Source organism: Dermacentor andersoni, chromosome 9, assembly GCF_023375885.2.
Source record: "Dermacentor andersoni chromosome 9, qqDerAnde1_hic_scaffold, whole genome shotgun sequence".
Classification (NCBI taxonomy): domain Eukaryota; kingdom Metazoa; phylum Arthropoda; class Arachnida; order Ixodida; family Ixodidae; genus Dermacentor; species Dermacentor andersoni.
The window spans coordinates 53074223-53090766 of NC_092822.1; the positions used below are offsets into that span (position 1 = coordinate 53074223).

A 16544-nucleotide genomic window follows, 5' to 3' on the forward strand; every position below is an offset into this window, starting at 1 on the left:
AGCTATACCGAGGGAAGGAAAGGATGAACCACAGTGGCGAACTTCATGCAGCCTTAAACAGATACATCTCGGTTGGTGGACCTATGTTTGCCAACGCGACCCTTTCATCCATGGGGCTTGTTATTTTCATGACTTCTGAAACCTTGAACGGTACGGGATTTTCCCGCCATTTGCCGTGCATTATTTGACAAACTACTTTCTCGGTTTCTTTCCGCATACAAAGGCAGCGTAATAATTTTGCGCCAGGACCTCCTATCTTTTTGATACATTGTTAGACGCAGTGGACTTGCCAGTTTGTTTCATGTCGCTTAATAGAATGTTCGTGCAGGCGGGGTTAGCCTTCTTTAAAAATGAAGCAGGTCACTAACCAAGGCCAAAATAAAAATAAGATGTTGTTTCAATGTCAGCCTTTAGTATGATGCTCTTGAATTGTTAGCCAACGCTCGTCCTGTGTCCTTCTCTTCGTGTTTGCGTTGTTTCACGCGCTGACTTCAAGTATGCAGTTCATTTATTTCGTATTCATGATTCAAAGAGATCTGTTCTAGCCTTTCAGCGTTTTATTAGTGACACGTAAGAAGTGCCCTAAGTGATACGACAGAAGCTCACTTTCAAACAACATTGAGATCAAAGATAGCTACAAACTGCGGCTCCCATTCGCTGCGTTTCGGAAGCTCGCACGAAGGAGAAAATTAGGTACGTGGATTTCAATGTGACTTGAGGCATGACAAGCGTTTTACATCATTAATAATCGCTTTCACCTCCTAAATTCAATCGCTCAGTGGCTTTTGAGTTTGCGTGTCAATACACCTGTAAATATAGGCTGTGCTTGGTAAGTAGCGCACCCCGTGCGTAATGACACCAGCTTTCAATGGCACTACACAATGAAGTAATATGACATATTGTTTAAAACAATGGCTTACTCTATTCGCATTCAAATATACTCGTTAAAAAATATTAGGTAGTTCACATCGTTCCGTTTTTTGTGCTTTGCTTAGTCTTAACTGCCTTATATTTGTCCGGTTCTTCACTGATGTCGGATTTTTTAAAATCTTTGGCTAGTATTACTAATAGCTGATGCCGAAAATGATATGATTGTGTACATGCAGTATACGGGGTGATAATTTTTAGGTTTTCCAGAATTTTTGAGAATCATCTGTTGCAGATAAAAATTCTACTCCTTGAGCTGGATTATTGAGAGATGCGGATACTACGTGCGTGAAAAATGGGAACACCTGTTCAACTAAGCAAAAAATCACTAAGTAACTTCTTAATTATTTACGTTACAGCACAGATTGTAATTTACGAATTGTAGCCAGCGAGGTTGCAAGGCATATCCACTTGGAATGAACTTACACATTGACGCCAGCTTGTAGATATGCGCCATCAACCTCGTCGTAAAAATGCACTGTTGTCCCATTTACTTTTTTACCAAAACGCCCTTATTCGTTGAACAGCAAAAGCATCTGGAACGCGATGCATTTTGTCCCAAGCTTTGGGAAATATCTCGAGCCTGGTGTCAGTCTGGAGCTTCATTTCAAGTGTATACATCTTGCAAACACACCGACTACAATTCTAAATTGCAATGTGTGCTGTGAAGTAGCTAGTTATCAGTTAATTTGTGAATTTTTGGTAATTAGTTGAATGTGTGTTTCGATCTCTCATGCTAGTAATGTTCGCCTCTTCGAATGATCCAGCTCAAGGACAAATTATGCTATCTGCCGCAGGCGATTATTTAAAAATTCCGGATAACTTCAAACAAGTCGTCTCGTATATCTTAATGTTTAATAAGATTTTTCCACATCTTCGCAATTTTGGCTTATTTGATAACATCTAATGGTCCTTAATTGAAATGCGTTCTGTTTTGTAGTTTTGGTCGATAACAGTTGCATTCATATTTTTCGCGCCTCGGTTCTTCCCCGTTGTTTACTATAGAGGGTCCCGCAGCAGCCCATGGCTTTGGGACCCTCGTTTGTGTGTTTTGATTTTGTGCTCTTACTTTAGGAATTAAAAAAAAAACTGTGTTCACTTAGACTGGTAAAAAAGTTCAACTCTTTGAAGGTGGATGACCAGCGAAGTTGTTTAGCACACGACACAGAGGTGACACAGAATTTTGAGCAAAAGCACGAACTCATTTATCGTGATTTTTGTATACATTCGCGCGGACGACGGCACCGCCGCCCCGAGGAGCCAGAGGAAACTCGAAACTCGTGACGCTTCGACGGGAACGCCACCACGGGAGAGCGGAAGGAAATGAAACTAGATACGCAAGCGCTTGGAACGCCGATAAAGAGAGGGCGGTGTTAACGTAGACGTGGCCGACGCGGGTGAAAGTGTAGTGTCTGTTATCAGCTTAATATCTGATACGGGTTCTGTTTGGACCCAAGATGTTAAACTTGTTTTTGCAAGTTGGCGGAGTGCTTGAAGCCGGCTTCACCTCCGCCGCGGGTGGGCCCGGTATTGCACTATCTCCGAGATCGGCCCACGGTTTTTGCACACGCAGAAAAAAAAAAAAATGTACGGGACTCTAGCCATGAACAGCTTCGCTGTAATATAATAGAATGGCAATAGTATTCGTGTAACCTCGACATATCTGCAGGCATTAAAAAATTACAATGAAAACCTCGATTAAGATTACTGCAACACTTTACAAAATCTTTCGAAGCCACGAATGTGAAGTTTAGGAGGATCCTCGGGCTGGTTGTTAATTTCGCAGGTCGCCTGTTTCTTCGCGCATTATTTATTTTAGATTGTTTCTATTATCGTTCATTCAAATGACTGCTCAAGAAAAGTCCGATATATTCTACTTGCTCTTCATTTATTTTAATAACTTCATATTCTAAATTTACGGATCTGATGCATTTCTAAAATCCGAACGACTCTCGGTCATTCCCCCTGAGCAGGCAAGTGCTACAGCATGTCTTTAAGATGAGGACGAGCTACACCCCGAAAAACAGATCAGAGTGGCAAACAGAAGGAAAAAAAAAAGGTGCCCGGCGCACTGTCATTGTAGATGCTGTCCACCGAGCGAAGCCAGCCGGCGTCGTTGTGGCTGTGGCAGAGCACGTGGACGTTGATGTGACCAAACTTTGGCTTGGGGCACCCCTGCGGCAGTTAACGTGAGGCGGGTGTGAGCCTTGATCACAGAGTTGCAAGGATTTTCATCACAGTCGAGGACTCCACAGATTTTAGTACAATGTTGTGGGCGAGCTATGGTGTTATGGGGAGGGAGGAAGGTGCTAAAGAAAGAGAAAACAAACAAACAAAACACGCGGATCCAACGAAATGGTGACATATAGACGACGCGAAGCTGTACGGATTTGCGAGCTAGTGGCAGCAGGTGGTTAGCCGTCTCTCTGGTTTATTCAATCACCCAATGACTCCCGTTGGAAAGCCTACACATTAGCATCTAACGCTTATGTAGCCGCACTCAAATACGCTAAAGAATCATTCTTATCAACCACATTACCATCTATTCTGATAACTAACGTAAAAAAGTTTTTGCGCGTCATACATCCACCTTCCGGTGATTCTATCCCTCTTAACAATTGCTCTGGTAACCCTGTTCCGAAAAACCTATGTGCAACTATTCTGAATAATAACCTTATTAAACATTTCTCGTGCACAGCTGAAATTCAACTACCTGTCTTGATTTACTGTAACTTCTTAACTATGTCTCCAGTGACTGTTGAAATTCCCGGAGTTATTCGACTAATAGATTCATTGAAGATACATTCGTCAACCGGCTTTGATAACATCAGGGCTAAATTTCTGAAATACACCTGCTCTTATAGTTCCATTATTTTAACCAAAATATTCCAACAATCACTCAACACATCTACTGTTCCGTCAGAATGGAAAATAGGAAAAATAATTCCTTTGCATCAATCTGGCAGCCAAACGTCTCCTACAAATTATCGCCCGATATCATTAACCAGTACCTGCTGCAAACTGCTAGAACATATTATTTTTACTAAACTTGCGGAATTTCTTGAATCTAATTCATTTTTTTCGCCATCACAACATGGTTTTCGAAAATCATTCTCATGCGAATCACAATTAATAACATTTACTCACAAACTTCACCAAATATTGACCATTCTTCTCTTGCCGATTGCATCTTTTAGGATTTTTCGAAAGCCTTTGGCAAAGTGTGTCATAAACTTTTACTTTAGAAACTAAGCAAACTAAACCTGGATCGTAACGTTATAAAATGGATTGAGTAATTTCTAGTTAACCGTTATCAGTTCGTAACAGCTAATGGTCATGACTCACCTCATAGGGACGTTCAGTCCGGTGTTCCACAAGGCTCCGTCCTGGGACCTCTATTATTCCTTATCTATATTAAGGACTTACCTTCAACAATAACTTCTAACATACATTTATTTCCATATGACTGTGTAATCCTCATAGAATAACTAACGAACAAGACATCACCCTGCTTCAGGCTGATCTTAATAACGTCAGCAAATGGTGCCGATTGTGGCGAATGGAACTTAACATTAACAAGTGCAAGTTTCTGAGAGTATCCCGACCTAACGATAACTTGCCTGTGTACTACTTGAATAACGTTGCTTTAGAATCGACTAACCCATATACTTAGGCCTGCATATAACATCTAAATTAACGGGGAATCATCACGTCGGATATATAATTAACCAAGCCAACCTCTTGCTGGGATACTTACGCCGTAACTTTTCTCGTGCTCCCTCTCCTTTAAGATTTCTACATTATAAAACCATGCTACGGCCAAAATTAGAATACGCTGCAGCTATATGGAACTCTTTTCACGAAAACCTAATACATTCCCTTGAACTAATCCAAAACAGCGCCACTCGTTTTATTCTTTGGAACTACAACCGGGGTGCAAGCGTATCTTCAATGAAATCGAATCTGGGTCTTCAACCGCTAGCAACACGTCGACGAATTTCCCGCCTTTCATTTTTTCATAAGCTGTGTCACCACCCTACACTTCATACGAAATTTATGTCGCGACCATATTACTTATCACACCGTACTGATCATCAGCACAAAGTTCGAATTGGTGCATGTAACACGACATATTTTTTACACTCACTTTTTTGCCACGTCCGTCGAAAGATTGGAATGAACTTACTTCTGACATTGTTTCCATTAATAACAATGATTATTTTCGAAAACGACTAGTTGACATTGTATAATAGCAAACATTTGTATGAACTACTGTTGGCGTTTTCCTTTTTTTTTGTTGTCTAATGTTACTTCTATATGTCATGTTCTATTAATGTATTTGTCATACTTTCAGCTAACATTGTACAATTAGCAAATATTGTGTAGAAGCTCGTAATTTATTTCCTTCTTATTTGTTGTATAACCCACTCCCCTCTCTAATGCCGAAAGGCCCTGAGGGTAAATAAATAAATAAATAAATAAATAAATAAATAAATAAATAAATAAATAAATTTGGTTAATCATCACGCTCGTTGTGACAAGGTTGTGGCTTCCCCTCTCGCACCCATGACGAGGGATCTTTCCTCTCGGGTTCATTTCACTTTTACTTATATCTACATTTTAGTAAGGCAAAAAGAAAACGCGCAGTCAATTTCCTCAGTGCTTTCCTTGACTTCAAGTGGTTGTCGCTGCCGAAAACGCTTGCCCCGCCGTCCCTTTTAATATTTTTACTCGCTGTTGCAGATTGTGTATCACTGTGTGTTACTGTTCGTCACTTTATCATGCCATGTTACATAGTGTGTTTTACTCTGTTTTCTTGCGCTTACTTCACTTCGTATTACTTCATTTACCTTGCTTCGTGCCTTCACACTTTTGCCTCGAGGATGCGCAAAATTTTTTACATGACTTCTGATTTTGTGCGCACTTTCGCCCAGCATATCCTCCAATCAAACAGCCACGATAACGATTACACGAAAATACGCACACATCTCGCTCTTAAGTAACCGGCATTGTCTGGAAGTTAGGTATTTGACGTTTTCTCTCCCACTTTGAGCAGTCCGAAAGTGACGCCCACCTCGCCATTAAAACCGTGGTTTGAAGAGATTGTAATTTCGCTAAAGCCTCGTCCTGTGAAGTAGGCTATGGGTCTCCCCGCGCGGTGCGTCAGTTCGTAACACGCATGCCTGGTACTATGTGGGAACTGTTGGAAAAATTCCTGTCATAAAGTGAAAGGCGAGGACGACCACGTAGACATAAATCAAGGAAGGATATACGTTTTGAGATATCAGTCCCCAACGAAAAGGGCACAAATGTGTTTAGTCGTGGCTCCTTGATATGCACAAATATGTCTCCGATCAGAAGTTTTCGTGAAGGGAGTCGCCCTATATTTTCGAATTGCAAATGAAATAAAGAATACTTCAGTGGAGATTTGGCGGTAAATGCGAGAGGAATGAGTTAACATTACGGCTAACTTCTTTGAGGCTCTGGATCGAGGATCTAAACCGCGCTCACCACATCGCAAAGGGTTGTTCAGGAACTCACTCGATACACGTCCTAGCTCTTCGAGGAGGGAAGCGCAACTGACAGTAATCCGGAGTCAACCATCGTCAGTTGCAATATATATATATATATTATACTGACACACTTTTTACCACATAGAAAGAGGGATGCATAACGGTTAAAGCAGGTTCAACATTCTGTGGCAAAACATCACTCGTCCCACCTATATGTCTCTGATCCCCCTCCCCCTATGCAGAGTAACAGGCTAGACTGCGCTAGCTTAGGCCGATCTCTGTTTTTCACATAAATTCTCTCTCTGTTTTCCTCTTTGACACTCCTAATGCTAACCTATTATTAACTGTATTGCCAGAAGGAAATGGTTAAAGGTTTGCTTCTATGCATGTTGCGTTGAATTCACGCTCGAGCTGCGCAAGATTCGAATCGTCCATATTCTGAGATTGATATTGGCGTGGCAAGACCGCACATCAGACTGCAATGCGTAATCGTTTCATGAGATGCTCTCGACCATGGTCGGATAGTTCAGTTGAGAATAGGCGCGACAAGGTTATGTGATTACAATAAGCTTAAGAAACATTATACCTGCTGCATAGCCATATCTTCAGACAAGTGATCAGGTCACTGCACTTATGATAATCACAGTGGGTTCCCTCGGTTCGCTGCTAATTGTGAAGACACGACCATTGTCCAAGCATTTTCTTTTCAGTTATTGACACATGTCCATTTTTTTTGTGAAAGTCTTTCACCGACTGATCACGGTTATAAAGTTATCACTCGGTGCGAGACGCACCTTTCTGTAACGGGACTGTCTCGAATGTCGTCGCTGGCTCTATAACGAAAGAATATTCGTCTAATCAGATTGCGTGCTCGAAGAGAATAGTGGTGTATACATCCCGGAACGTGCGCGAGCGTCAGTGTTTATGCTAGAGTGTATGATGAATCGTGTATAAGCAGCCGACGCGTTTGAGCCGTACATCAGACTTCGACGACCGACGATTGTGCTATCCGCTGTCGTACGTTGTTCTCGAGAGTTGTTTTTTACGGGCACAAGTTCGCCGAACAAAGATGTAGTTACGTGACTCACACTTGTGCCACCGTTTCGTTCTTCGCCGTCATTGCAGCGCGTGACAATACATAAATGTGGTCTACAAGGCCGCGTCGAGACGACTTCGAAGCACGTGTCACCGCTTGTCGTAACGTGGTCGTTAATTCGTCGTTAATTGACAAGATACCTTAATACAGGTGTCCCGAGTGGCACAGTCAGCTTAGCCCAAAAAGAACCCCGTTTCCCACATCGCATCTTCACCTTTCAGCCGAGGCCGAAGCGTTACTTTGCGGTTTATGTTTGTCTCGCGTTAAAATAACTTGCTACACTCGCATTCGCCACCGGAAGGCGTCTCGCCGATCACTCACCTTTAGTTCGCACTTGTTTCCCGCGGACGTCGCTGGACAGTTGTGGAACAGTAGCACCAAAGAACACGCGAAGATGGCTACAGGCCTCATCTTGCTACGTGCGCGGGGGATGTAACCTGACTACGACGTTGTCGTTGGCAGAGGATAGAGAAACGAAGCAGCCCCGCTGTGGTGTCACTATACCGCTGAAGGATGTAGTGTCGCGTCACCCCCCCCCCCCCCCCCAAACCCACATTTTTTTTTACCTCCCATAGGAGCGTGTTACAGGTACGGACGTTGCATTGAAGAGCCAAGCCGTGCGATATGCGCCAGAGCTGTACGGATGCTTTGCAGATTAGGAGCAGTACAACGTTATTTTTTTTAGTTTGTTTGTATGCTCTGAATGGATGCGGGTGTAACTTATAGTTGCATTTTTTTTTTTCGCAAGTGACGAGAGCTCAGTTTTTTTTTAAACTCGTTAATAATTAATGCGACCTGTGGAGATGTTGTTTTGTTCCTTCTGCTGTACCATTTTTTGTCATTGTTTTACTTTGATGTTTGTGATTTCTCCTTTAGCTTTTTCCACTTTTCTTGCCTTAATTTTTATATTCCATTTGAATTTGCATGCCCTCTTTCTCGCGGGTGGGTAGGCGTTGTCTCTTTAGGGAGCCTGCTGCCAGCCTGCTCCTTCCCTTGTTTTCCTCTAGGCCACTTGTATTTCTATTTGTGAAACGAATAATAATAATAATAATAATAATAATAATAATAATAATAATAATAATAATAATGGTAGCAGTAGTAGTAGTAGTAGTAGTAGTAGTAGTAGTAGTAGTAGCAGCAGTGATAATAACTATCATGACTGATGCTGCCTGTTTCGTTTCTTTTAGCTTCGTATACTGCTGTGGTAAGGAAGAGAATGGCGCACGGAAAAGAGAATGAACGATGGTGGTGGTGGTGGTGGTCTTACTACACAGGTTCTGCAAAGGATCGCACTCATAGAAATATCAGTTTTATATGTATCCTTTTCTGCACTATTCTAACAGGTGTACCGACAGTTTTGCAGGTTCGTTTAATCTTCGTTTATTACGATGTACCGCGTCTAAAATTTTGAAGCAGTCACCGTTCTGTCAGCACGGCAAGGCGATAGGTATCTGAACACTTATAAACGCTTCGTCGACTCGCAGTGATTTGCAATGCAGTACTACTCTGTCGATAATTATCCACTTGCAAAGGTGCTTGAAGCCGGGAGGACGACGTTCAGGCAATTACATGTATTGCCCATCATTTCCATATTGGCTGAAGGGTCACACTTGAAGCGTCCCGTAGACATTAGCATTAGAATTACTTCTTGTAATTTCTGTGATCGTCTTTTCGTTTTCATTTACGTGCGGTTAGAAACTCAAAAGTCGGTTTGCTGTGTCAGCACTTACCGTTATGCCGTCGTCATCAGGCGGTACATAAACGTTCATCTCACCGTCGTCACAGGGATAGAAGAAGAAAAAAGCAAACAAAAGAAAGAAGAAGAAACTTTGCACAATTTTACCGAATGTAATCAAACTCGGGTCCATGCGACTATGTGCAGCCAGAAGTCTGACGTGTTAACCTCTTAGCGTATGTGAAATGTGTTGGCAAGTGTCCTCTACATTTACCGACATAGTAGTTCGACGAACTGATACGTGATGTGTGATACGTGGGTTTGCCTTGCCTTGCACTGAAATGCCTTCAGCGGACATTTGAGGCCGAAAGAAAACGCGCCCATACCTTGGGCTCCCCCAAGGTGTTGCCTTGAGTGAGTGATTTATTTGATAAAACTCGAAATGTTGGCCACTGTGTATCGCCAGCATCATCTCCGCGTGCAATAGATTCTCCAATGAGCAAAGGATGATAACATGAAGTGATATTAACCAAACACACAAACCAACAAACAAAGGAACAGTCCGGCAATAAAGCACATTTCTTAAACGTGCTTAAACTTACGAAAAAAGAAAAAAAGATTTGCCAGGACCAGTCTCACACTGAATGTCGGTGTTATTGCGATTAGCACTGAAGCAAAGTATGCAGCCAGCATCTTCTCTCAGGCTCCTTAGTGCACACGCTGCTGCCCTCTAGCGACGCCGCCTCAAAGTCCGCGCTTGGCGCGGGGTCGATTCCGCCGAGCATCTGACAATCTTAAGGACGGCTTTTGTCATTGTAAAGCGGCACATACCAATGGGCACGTGCCTATAGTTATCTAAGTTAGCGTCAGAGGGGAGTTCATTGAGGGGCTGCACAAACCTACCGTGACATACCATGTGACCCTAGTTGGTATCAAAGAGGATCCGTAAGAAGCAGCGTAGATCGAGTAGCACATACTAAGTGCTTCAATCCAGCGTCAGAGAGAAAAAAATATTGAAGAGGGGTACACACCCAGTGCCGCATCGCCAGCGACCCATGGCGTCAGAGAGGTTCGTTGAAGAGTGGCACGTAGGTACATAGTGCCACGTACCCAGCCACACAGGTTGGTCCGGCGGTTGGTTTGGAACCCTGTTCCCTCAGCATAGATAGCATCCCGGTGCACTACCCATTCGATCGTGATTTACCCAGATAGCCAGGACGGCAGAAAAACGGTTAGAGAAATTGACAGGTAGTCAGATAGCCAGTTCCAGGAGGGCGCATAAAGTACCCTAATTGAGAATGCTGACCGCAGTAAAACAGCACCTTCTGCACTTTCTACGATTCCTTTTGTGTGATGTATCCTCAGAACGCGCTCACAGACACGTTGTTTAGGAAATGTTAGCACGGTGCATTTCAGCTATTCTAAGCGTCGTCCATATCATTCGTGTCGTACAGAATACCAAAAGAAGGAGGTCAGGTGTATTACGTGCATTGTAAAAATAACACCAATGTTTTTTCATTAAGGTACAGTTAGTCTTCGCTAGATTTCGTTGGCGGCGGGGCGACGGCATGCAGGTATAAACAGCAAGTTGGATGCAGTGCTGTGTCCGTACTTTTCCTGCGTGCCATCCGCTCGAGAAATTTTTTTATTGATCATATACCAACTGTTCACAAACTTTTCATAAATGTTCATGAACGATGCCCGTCCTGCATGCACATAAGTGTGCCAGATATGCGTGCATAGTGCTCTCAGTTACGGTGTGCATATTTGTACTCGCTTTTGATTTTCTTTTGTTTAATCAGTTCGATCCTGCGGTGGCAAAGAAAAAAAAAGATATAGCGGCGGGTAAACTGTATACTCAGTATGTTTCCCTTTATTTTCAATGTGCTAAGTATCGCTACATGCGACCACTTTGCTAAACGCTTAACGGAACCGCTGGGGGTGGAACATTCGACATGCCGTATTCCGTGAGTAATGTATTTAGTATTTTTCTTTTTGGTTGTTGCAATGTTTGCAGAAAATAATTAATTTCTACACATGATTTCAGATGTCAGTTTAGTTCTTTTTATTAGAGAACGGGACATGACGGACTGAACTAAAGACAAATTCTGTAAGAACTCTATAATTGGGAAGAAAAATATAAGAAGCATCATCCTACCACCTTGACTTTCTTTCAATGGGCCCCGCAGGGCTTTGTAACAAAGTTATGGGACTTCACACATAAAATAACCCCATCAGGCGCCAGTTTTTTTTGTCAATTCAACATTTAATTTCACTTTATTTTGCATCATCAGAACAATCAAGTGTACTGTAACCGGGCGGATGAACAGCTTTTCTTCCTTCTGCGAGTTTTGCGAAGCTACAGTATGCGGACTCCATGCGGGAACTTTCTACATGGACGTAAAACATCACAACGTCAACAAAATCCTCTCCAGCATACCTGAAAAATGTCTGTTGTAAAACTTTGTTAAAAGCAATGAATGAAGCAGACGCACTGCTTGATAACATACTGACACCGATAGCAAACAGTCTTTTTTTCAAGTCGGTTTACTAGAAAAATTTACACATGTTTATTAAATATAGCAGGAAGCCTCTGAGCAAAAGTGCTCCAAGATGTATGTCAGCACTTATAATTATTTCCATAAGTGTTTTTGATTTTAGCGCATACCTTCGCGTGCACAATCGTGCGCGCAGCCCGCTCCCTTCGAAGGCGATGATGCACTCTAATCTACTCTATCATTATTCGTGAGTGATGGTAGGCATAAATATACACGAATAACATCAATACATTTAATGCTACGCGTTTTTTCACTCGCGCCAAGTCATTCGTCGACTACGGTAGCCAGAAACGTGACTATTTGTCGCGGCTTGAGCCTGACTACGTTGTCGCCGGTGCTGGGCACTATCATAACCTCGGGAGAAGTCATTCGTATGCTCTCCACGTGCGGTCGCTGTAGACCGAGCCTCGCCGTTGGCCAGTGTTGTCGCGTGGCGTTCGGAAGGAACTGGTTCGCTGCCAGAGTGACTGGTTGCAGGTCTTTCAGTAGGCGGCCCGCCAACAGCCGCTGCAAATCAATCAATCAATCAATCAATCAATCAATCAATCAATCAATCAATCAATCAATCAATCAATCAATCAATCAATCAATCAATCAATCAATCAATCAATCAATCAATCAATCAATCAATCAATCAAATCAAATCAAGTAGAAGCCGGAGACGGCTTTAATTAAAGGAGCGCTGCGACTGACACACTTCTGGAAACGTACGGCTTTTCTTTTTAGACGGTACATAATTTTTTTTTTAGATTGCCCCTGGAAGATGGCGCAATTGTAGTCCTTGAGTTGGATTACTTAGCGTGGACTACATTACTCGCACAAGAAATCGAAATGCATAATCGACTGAATCACTAAAAAACTCAATGATTCAGAATCACAAATTAAGTTTGTTGAATCGAATTGAATAGGATTCCGGGATATTGCGTGCCAAAGCCACGATTTGATTACGAGGCACGCAGTAGTGAGGGGACTGCGGAATAATTTTTTGATCACGAGGGGGATCTTTAACGTGCGCACGCACACGCACACACACGCACGCACGTGCACGCACGCATGCGCACACACATGTGCGATTAGTAGTAAAAGAATGGCGATTGCTACAAGAGGAAAATGCCATCATAGAATTTGGCTAAGCGATGCCTTGGTGCAAAAAATATATCGCTTCGAAGTTTGCGCTTCGTCAATTTAATTTCGCACATAGAAAACAAGCGGCATATGCTAAGAACTTCAAGAATTTGAAGAACTTGAGGAGCAGACGACAAAATGATTCCATTGTCTATACAAGTGTCATCTGGCATGGTGGAACATTGCTTTTGTAAGGAGCACCGATGTGACCTCGTGAACGCTGTTTGGACGCCATTACCGAATTGTGTGTGGACGTAGTAGCGCGCTCTTTCTTTTTTTGCCTGCTCTGTGCCGGTTTATCTCGCAATTGAGTGTTTGTTTTGTTTATCGATACTGTTCATACTGTATTTGTTATCTAAATTTCATATGTTTAAAATTTTTTTATGGCAAGTGTTTCAATTACCTCTCCTTTTTCTATGTGCTTCCGCCTTTTGAATTATGTGATTTTTATCTAATTTTAGTTTTCCTTATCTTGTGTGTTCTTGTGCGAACATATGTGGAAATGTGATGAATAAATTCCTGCTATGGCTTTTCCAGAGGCTGCTGCAGTATGTGAAAATAAATAAATAAATAAGTAAGTAAATAAATAAATAAATAAATAAAATAAATACATAAAAAATACATAAATAAATCATGCATTGAAACTGCGTCTAGCAAGGATATTCAGTCACCAAATGTGATAGTCTGCCGATAAATGCTTCAAAGTATCATAATTTTATTTCAAGGCACTGCAGACCTCTATAGTGAGGGCGGTAGGATTGCCGTGAGGTTCCGCGCAAGTGATTCGGAATGCTAGGTAGATGCTACATTCTTGAAAGGCGTCCTGGCCAGGTTTTATTATCCTGACTGACTTATTTCTCATATTTTTTGTTACCATTGCAGCGCGACGACAACACCGAAACATTTAAGTCACAGCGTATGCCTTTAATCTTAAATATTCTCAGGGAAACATGGCTATCGCCTGGAAGGCACCGACATGTTTCTCACGCTAAGTCGCCTCTGCGGGCGTTAGGGCCTCACACTGAATTCAAAAAGTAGTGGAGGTACACAACGCGCGAAAGCTGCCGTAGCGTTCCGCGCATGCTCACTTCGACGACAGTGCTACTTCTTTAGGCGTAGCGTGTTGACACTTACGGCTAACCACAGGTATGACTACGTTTAGTTCGTAAAGAAGGTCCCATTGTAGTCTTTGACTTCGGGACCTCCTTCATTATAGTAACGTCTTGTAATCTGTCTAATCATCACAATAAAACCGATTCTGATTACTTAGAGCTAACTTTACCAACCCACAAAAATGCGCCCTTCGAGTGAAACTGCCATTTTTTTTGTGCAAAACGAAATCAACCCCGCCCCCCCCCCCCCCAAAGAAAAATAAGATTAAACGCTTGCTTGATAGCCAGAGGAAAATTTGAATAGTCTGTTAACATCACATTTCAATATAACAGAAAACTAGCCATGAAAACAGCCAAAGAGGAGACGAGAGTACAGGTGTGATTCTAACCAATATTGCACGCATTCACAAGAAAGACTCATTTCAGGATCGACACATGCTCTAGGTTTCTCTATATATTTTCTCAAAACAAGTCGTCTAAGTTGCAAAGGTGCCGCCATTATTAAAAGCCATGAGACTACACTCCTAAACAAGCACCGTACTTTATTTCAAATACTTAAAACATAGAGCAACAACGTTTTCTTTAAGCCCAATTATTCCTCTGTATACATAAGCATTCCTCACACGTTTAGTCGTGACCTCGTGTTCTCGGAGTTCTCAAGTTTATGAAACGCTTCCAACATTTTTTACATATATAAATCACTTTAGGGGACTGTAATCCAAACGATTAACAGAAGATCAACCGCAGGTAACAGCAGATTTGTTGAAGGACGGTGGGCAGATTGTTCTAGAAAAACTGGCCACCCTGTATACGCAATGCCTCATGACCTCGAGCGTACCGGAATCTTGGAAGAACGCTAACATAATCCTAATCCATAAGAAAGGGGACGCCAAAGACTTGAAAAATTATAGACCGATCAGCTTACTGTCCGTTGCCTACAACGTATTTACTAAGGTAATCGCAAATAGAATCAGGAGCACCTTAGACTTCTATCAACTAAAGGACCAGGCAGGATTCCGTAAAGGCTACTCAACAATAGATCATATTCACACTATCAATCAGGTGATAGAGAAATGTGCGGAATATAACCAACCCTTATATATAGCTTTCATTGATTAATGAGAAAGCCTTTGATTCAGTCGAAACTTCAGCAGTCATGGAGGCAATACGGAATCAGGGTGTAGATGAGCCGTATGTAAATATACTGAAAGATATCTATAGCGGCTGCACAGCCACCGTAGTTCTCCATAAAGAAAGCAACAAGATCCCCATAAAGAAAGGCGTCAGGCAGGAATATACGATCTCTCCAATGCTATTCATGGTATGTTTACAGGAGGTATTCAGAAACATGGATTGGGAAGAATTGGGGATAAGAGTTAATGGAGAATACCTTAGTAACTTGCGATTCGCTGATGATATTGCCTTGCTTAGTAACTCAGGAGACCAATTGCAACCCATGCTCACTGACCTGGAGAGGCAAAGCAGAAGGGTGGGTCTAAAAATTAATCTGCAGTAAACTAAAGCAATATTTAACAGTCTCGGAAGAGAACAGCCCTTTACGATAGGTAGCGAGGCACTGGAAGTGGTAAGGGAATACATCTACTGAGGGCAGGTAGTGACCGCGGATCCGGATCATGAGACTGAAATAATCAGAAGAATAAGAATGGGCTGGGGTGTGTTTGGCAGGCATTCTCTGATCATGAACAGCAGGTTGCCATTACACCTCAAGAGAAAAGTGTATAACAGCTGTGTCTTACCAGCACTCACGTATGGGGCAGAAACCTGGAGGCTAAGGAAAAGGGTTCTACTCAAATTGAGGACGACGCAACGAGCTATGGAAGGAAGAATGATGGGTGTAACGTTAAGGGATAAGAAAATAGCAGATTGGGTGAGGGAACAAACGCGAGTTAATGACATCTTAGTTTGAAATGACGAAAAAGAAATGGGCGTGGGCAGGACATGTAATGAGGAGGGAAGATAACCGATGGTCATTAAGGGTTACGGACTGGATTCCAAGGGAAGGGAAGCGTAGCAGGGGGCGGCAGAAAGTTAGGTGGGCGGATGAGATTAAGAAGTTTGCAGGAACGACATGGCCACAATTAGTACATGACCGGGGTAGTTGGAGAAGTATGGGAGAGGCCGTTGCCCTGCATTGGGCTTAACTAGGCTGATGATGATGATGCTGCTGCAGATGCTGATGATGATGATGAATCTAAACGAGTGGCTTTCGGAATTCATGACAACTTCGTAGGACACTATCCTCGCGACCAATTTTTCTCTTGGCTCTGAAGGGAAGGCTGTGATACCAAAGCGGGCCTCTTGCGCCGCTGTTGAAAATAGTCCCGCACTTTGTATTCGTTGTCTGGGAAAAATAGGAAACGATATTATTTTGTCTTTTGCTTCGCACGCTTTAAAAGATACGTAGCATTCATCAGCCAGCAACGAATCTATTATTGTATGTTTTTGGTTTGCCATTCCGAGGTCTCGCTCACGCGAGAGTGTGACACGTTTTACGCGTTCCTGCCGTCTACATGCACT

At 42.5% G+C, this 16544-nt stretch overlaps 1 protein-coding gene and 1 non-coding gene across 2 annotated transcripts in view; one reads left to right on the forward strand and one right to left on the reverse strand.

Moving 5' to 3' along the window:
* The first annotated feature begins 2300 nt into the window (after positions 1–2300).
* On the forward strand, positions 2301–2488 carry LOC126528656 (U2 spliceosomal RNA). The gene has a single exon (XR_007599072.1). It is a non-coding gene; the product is annotated as a U2 spliceosomal RNA (small nuclear RNA).
* Positions 2489–11264: 8776 nt separating this feature from the next.
* LOC129384034 (lysosomal alpha-mannosidase-like) overlaps positions 11265–16544 on the reverse strand; it is a 36573-nt gene continuing 31293 nt past the window's right edge. The window contains exon 9 of the mRNA XM_055069100.1: positions 11265–12276. Coding sequence (XP_054925075.1) covers positions 12034–12276 — 243 coding nt within the window. The 3' untranslated portion in view covers positions 11265–12033. The remainder of the gene's footprint in view (positions 12277–16544) is intronic.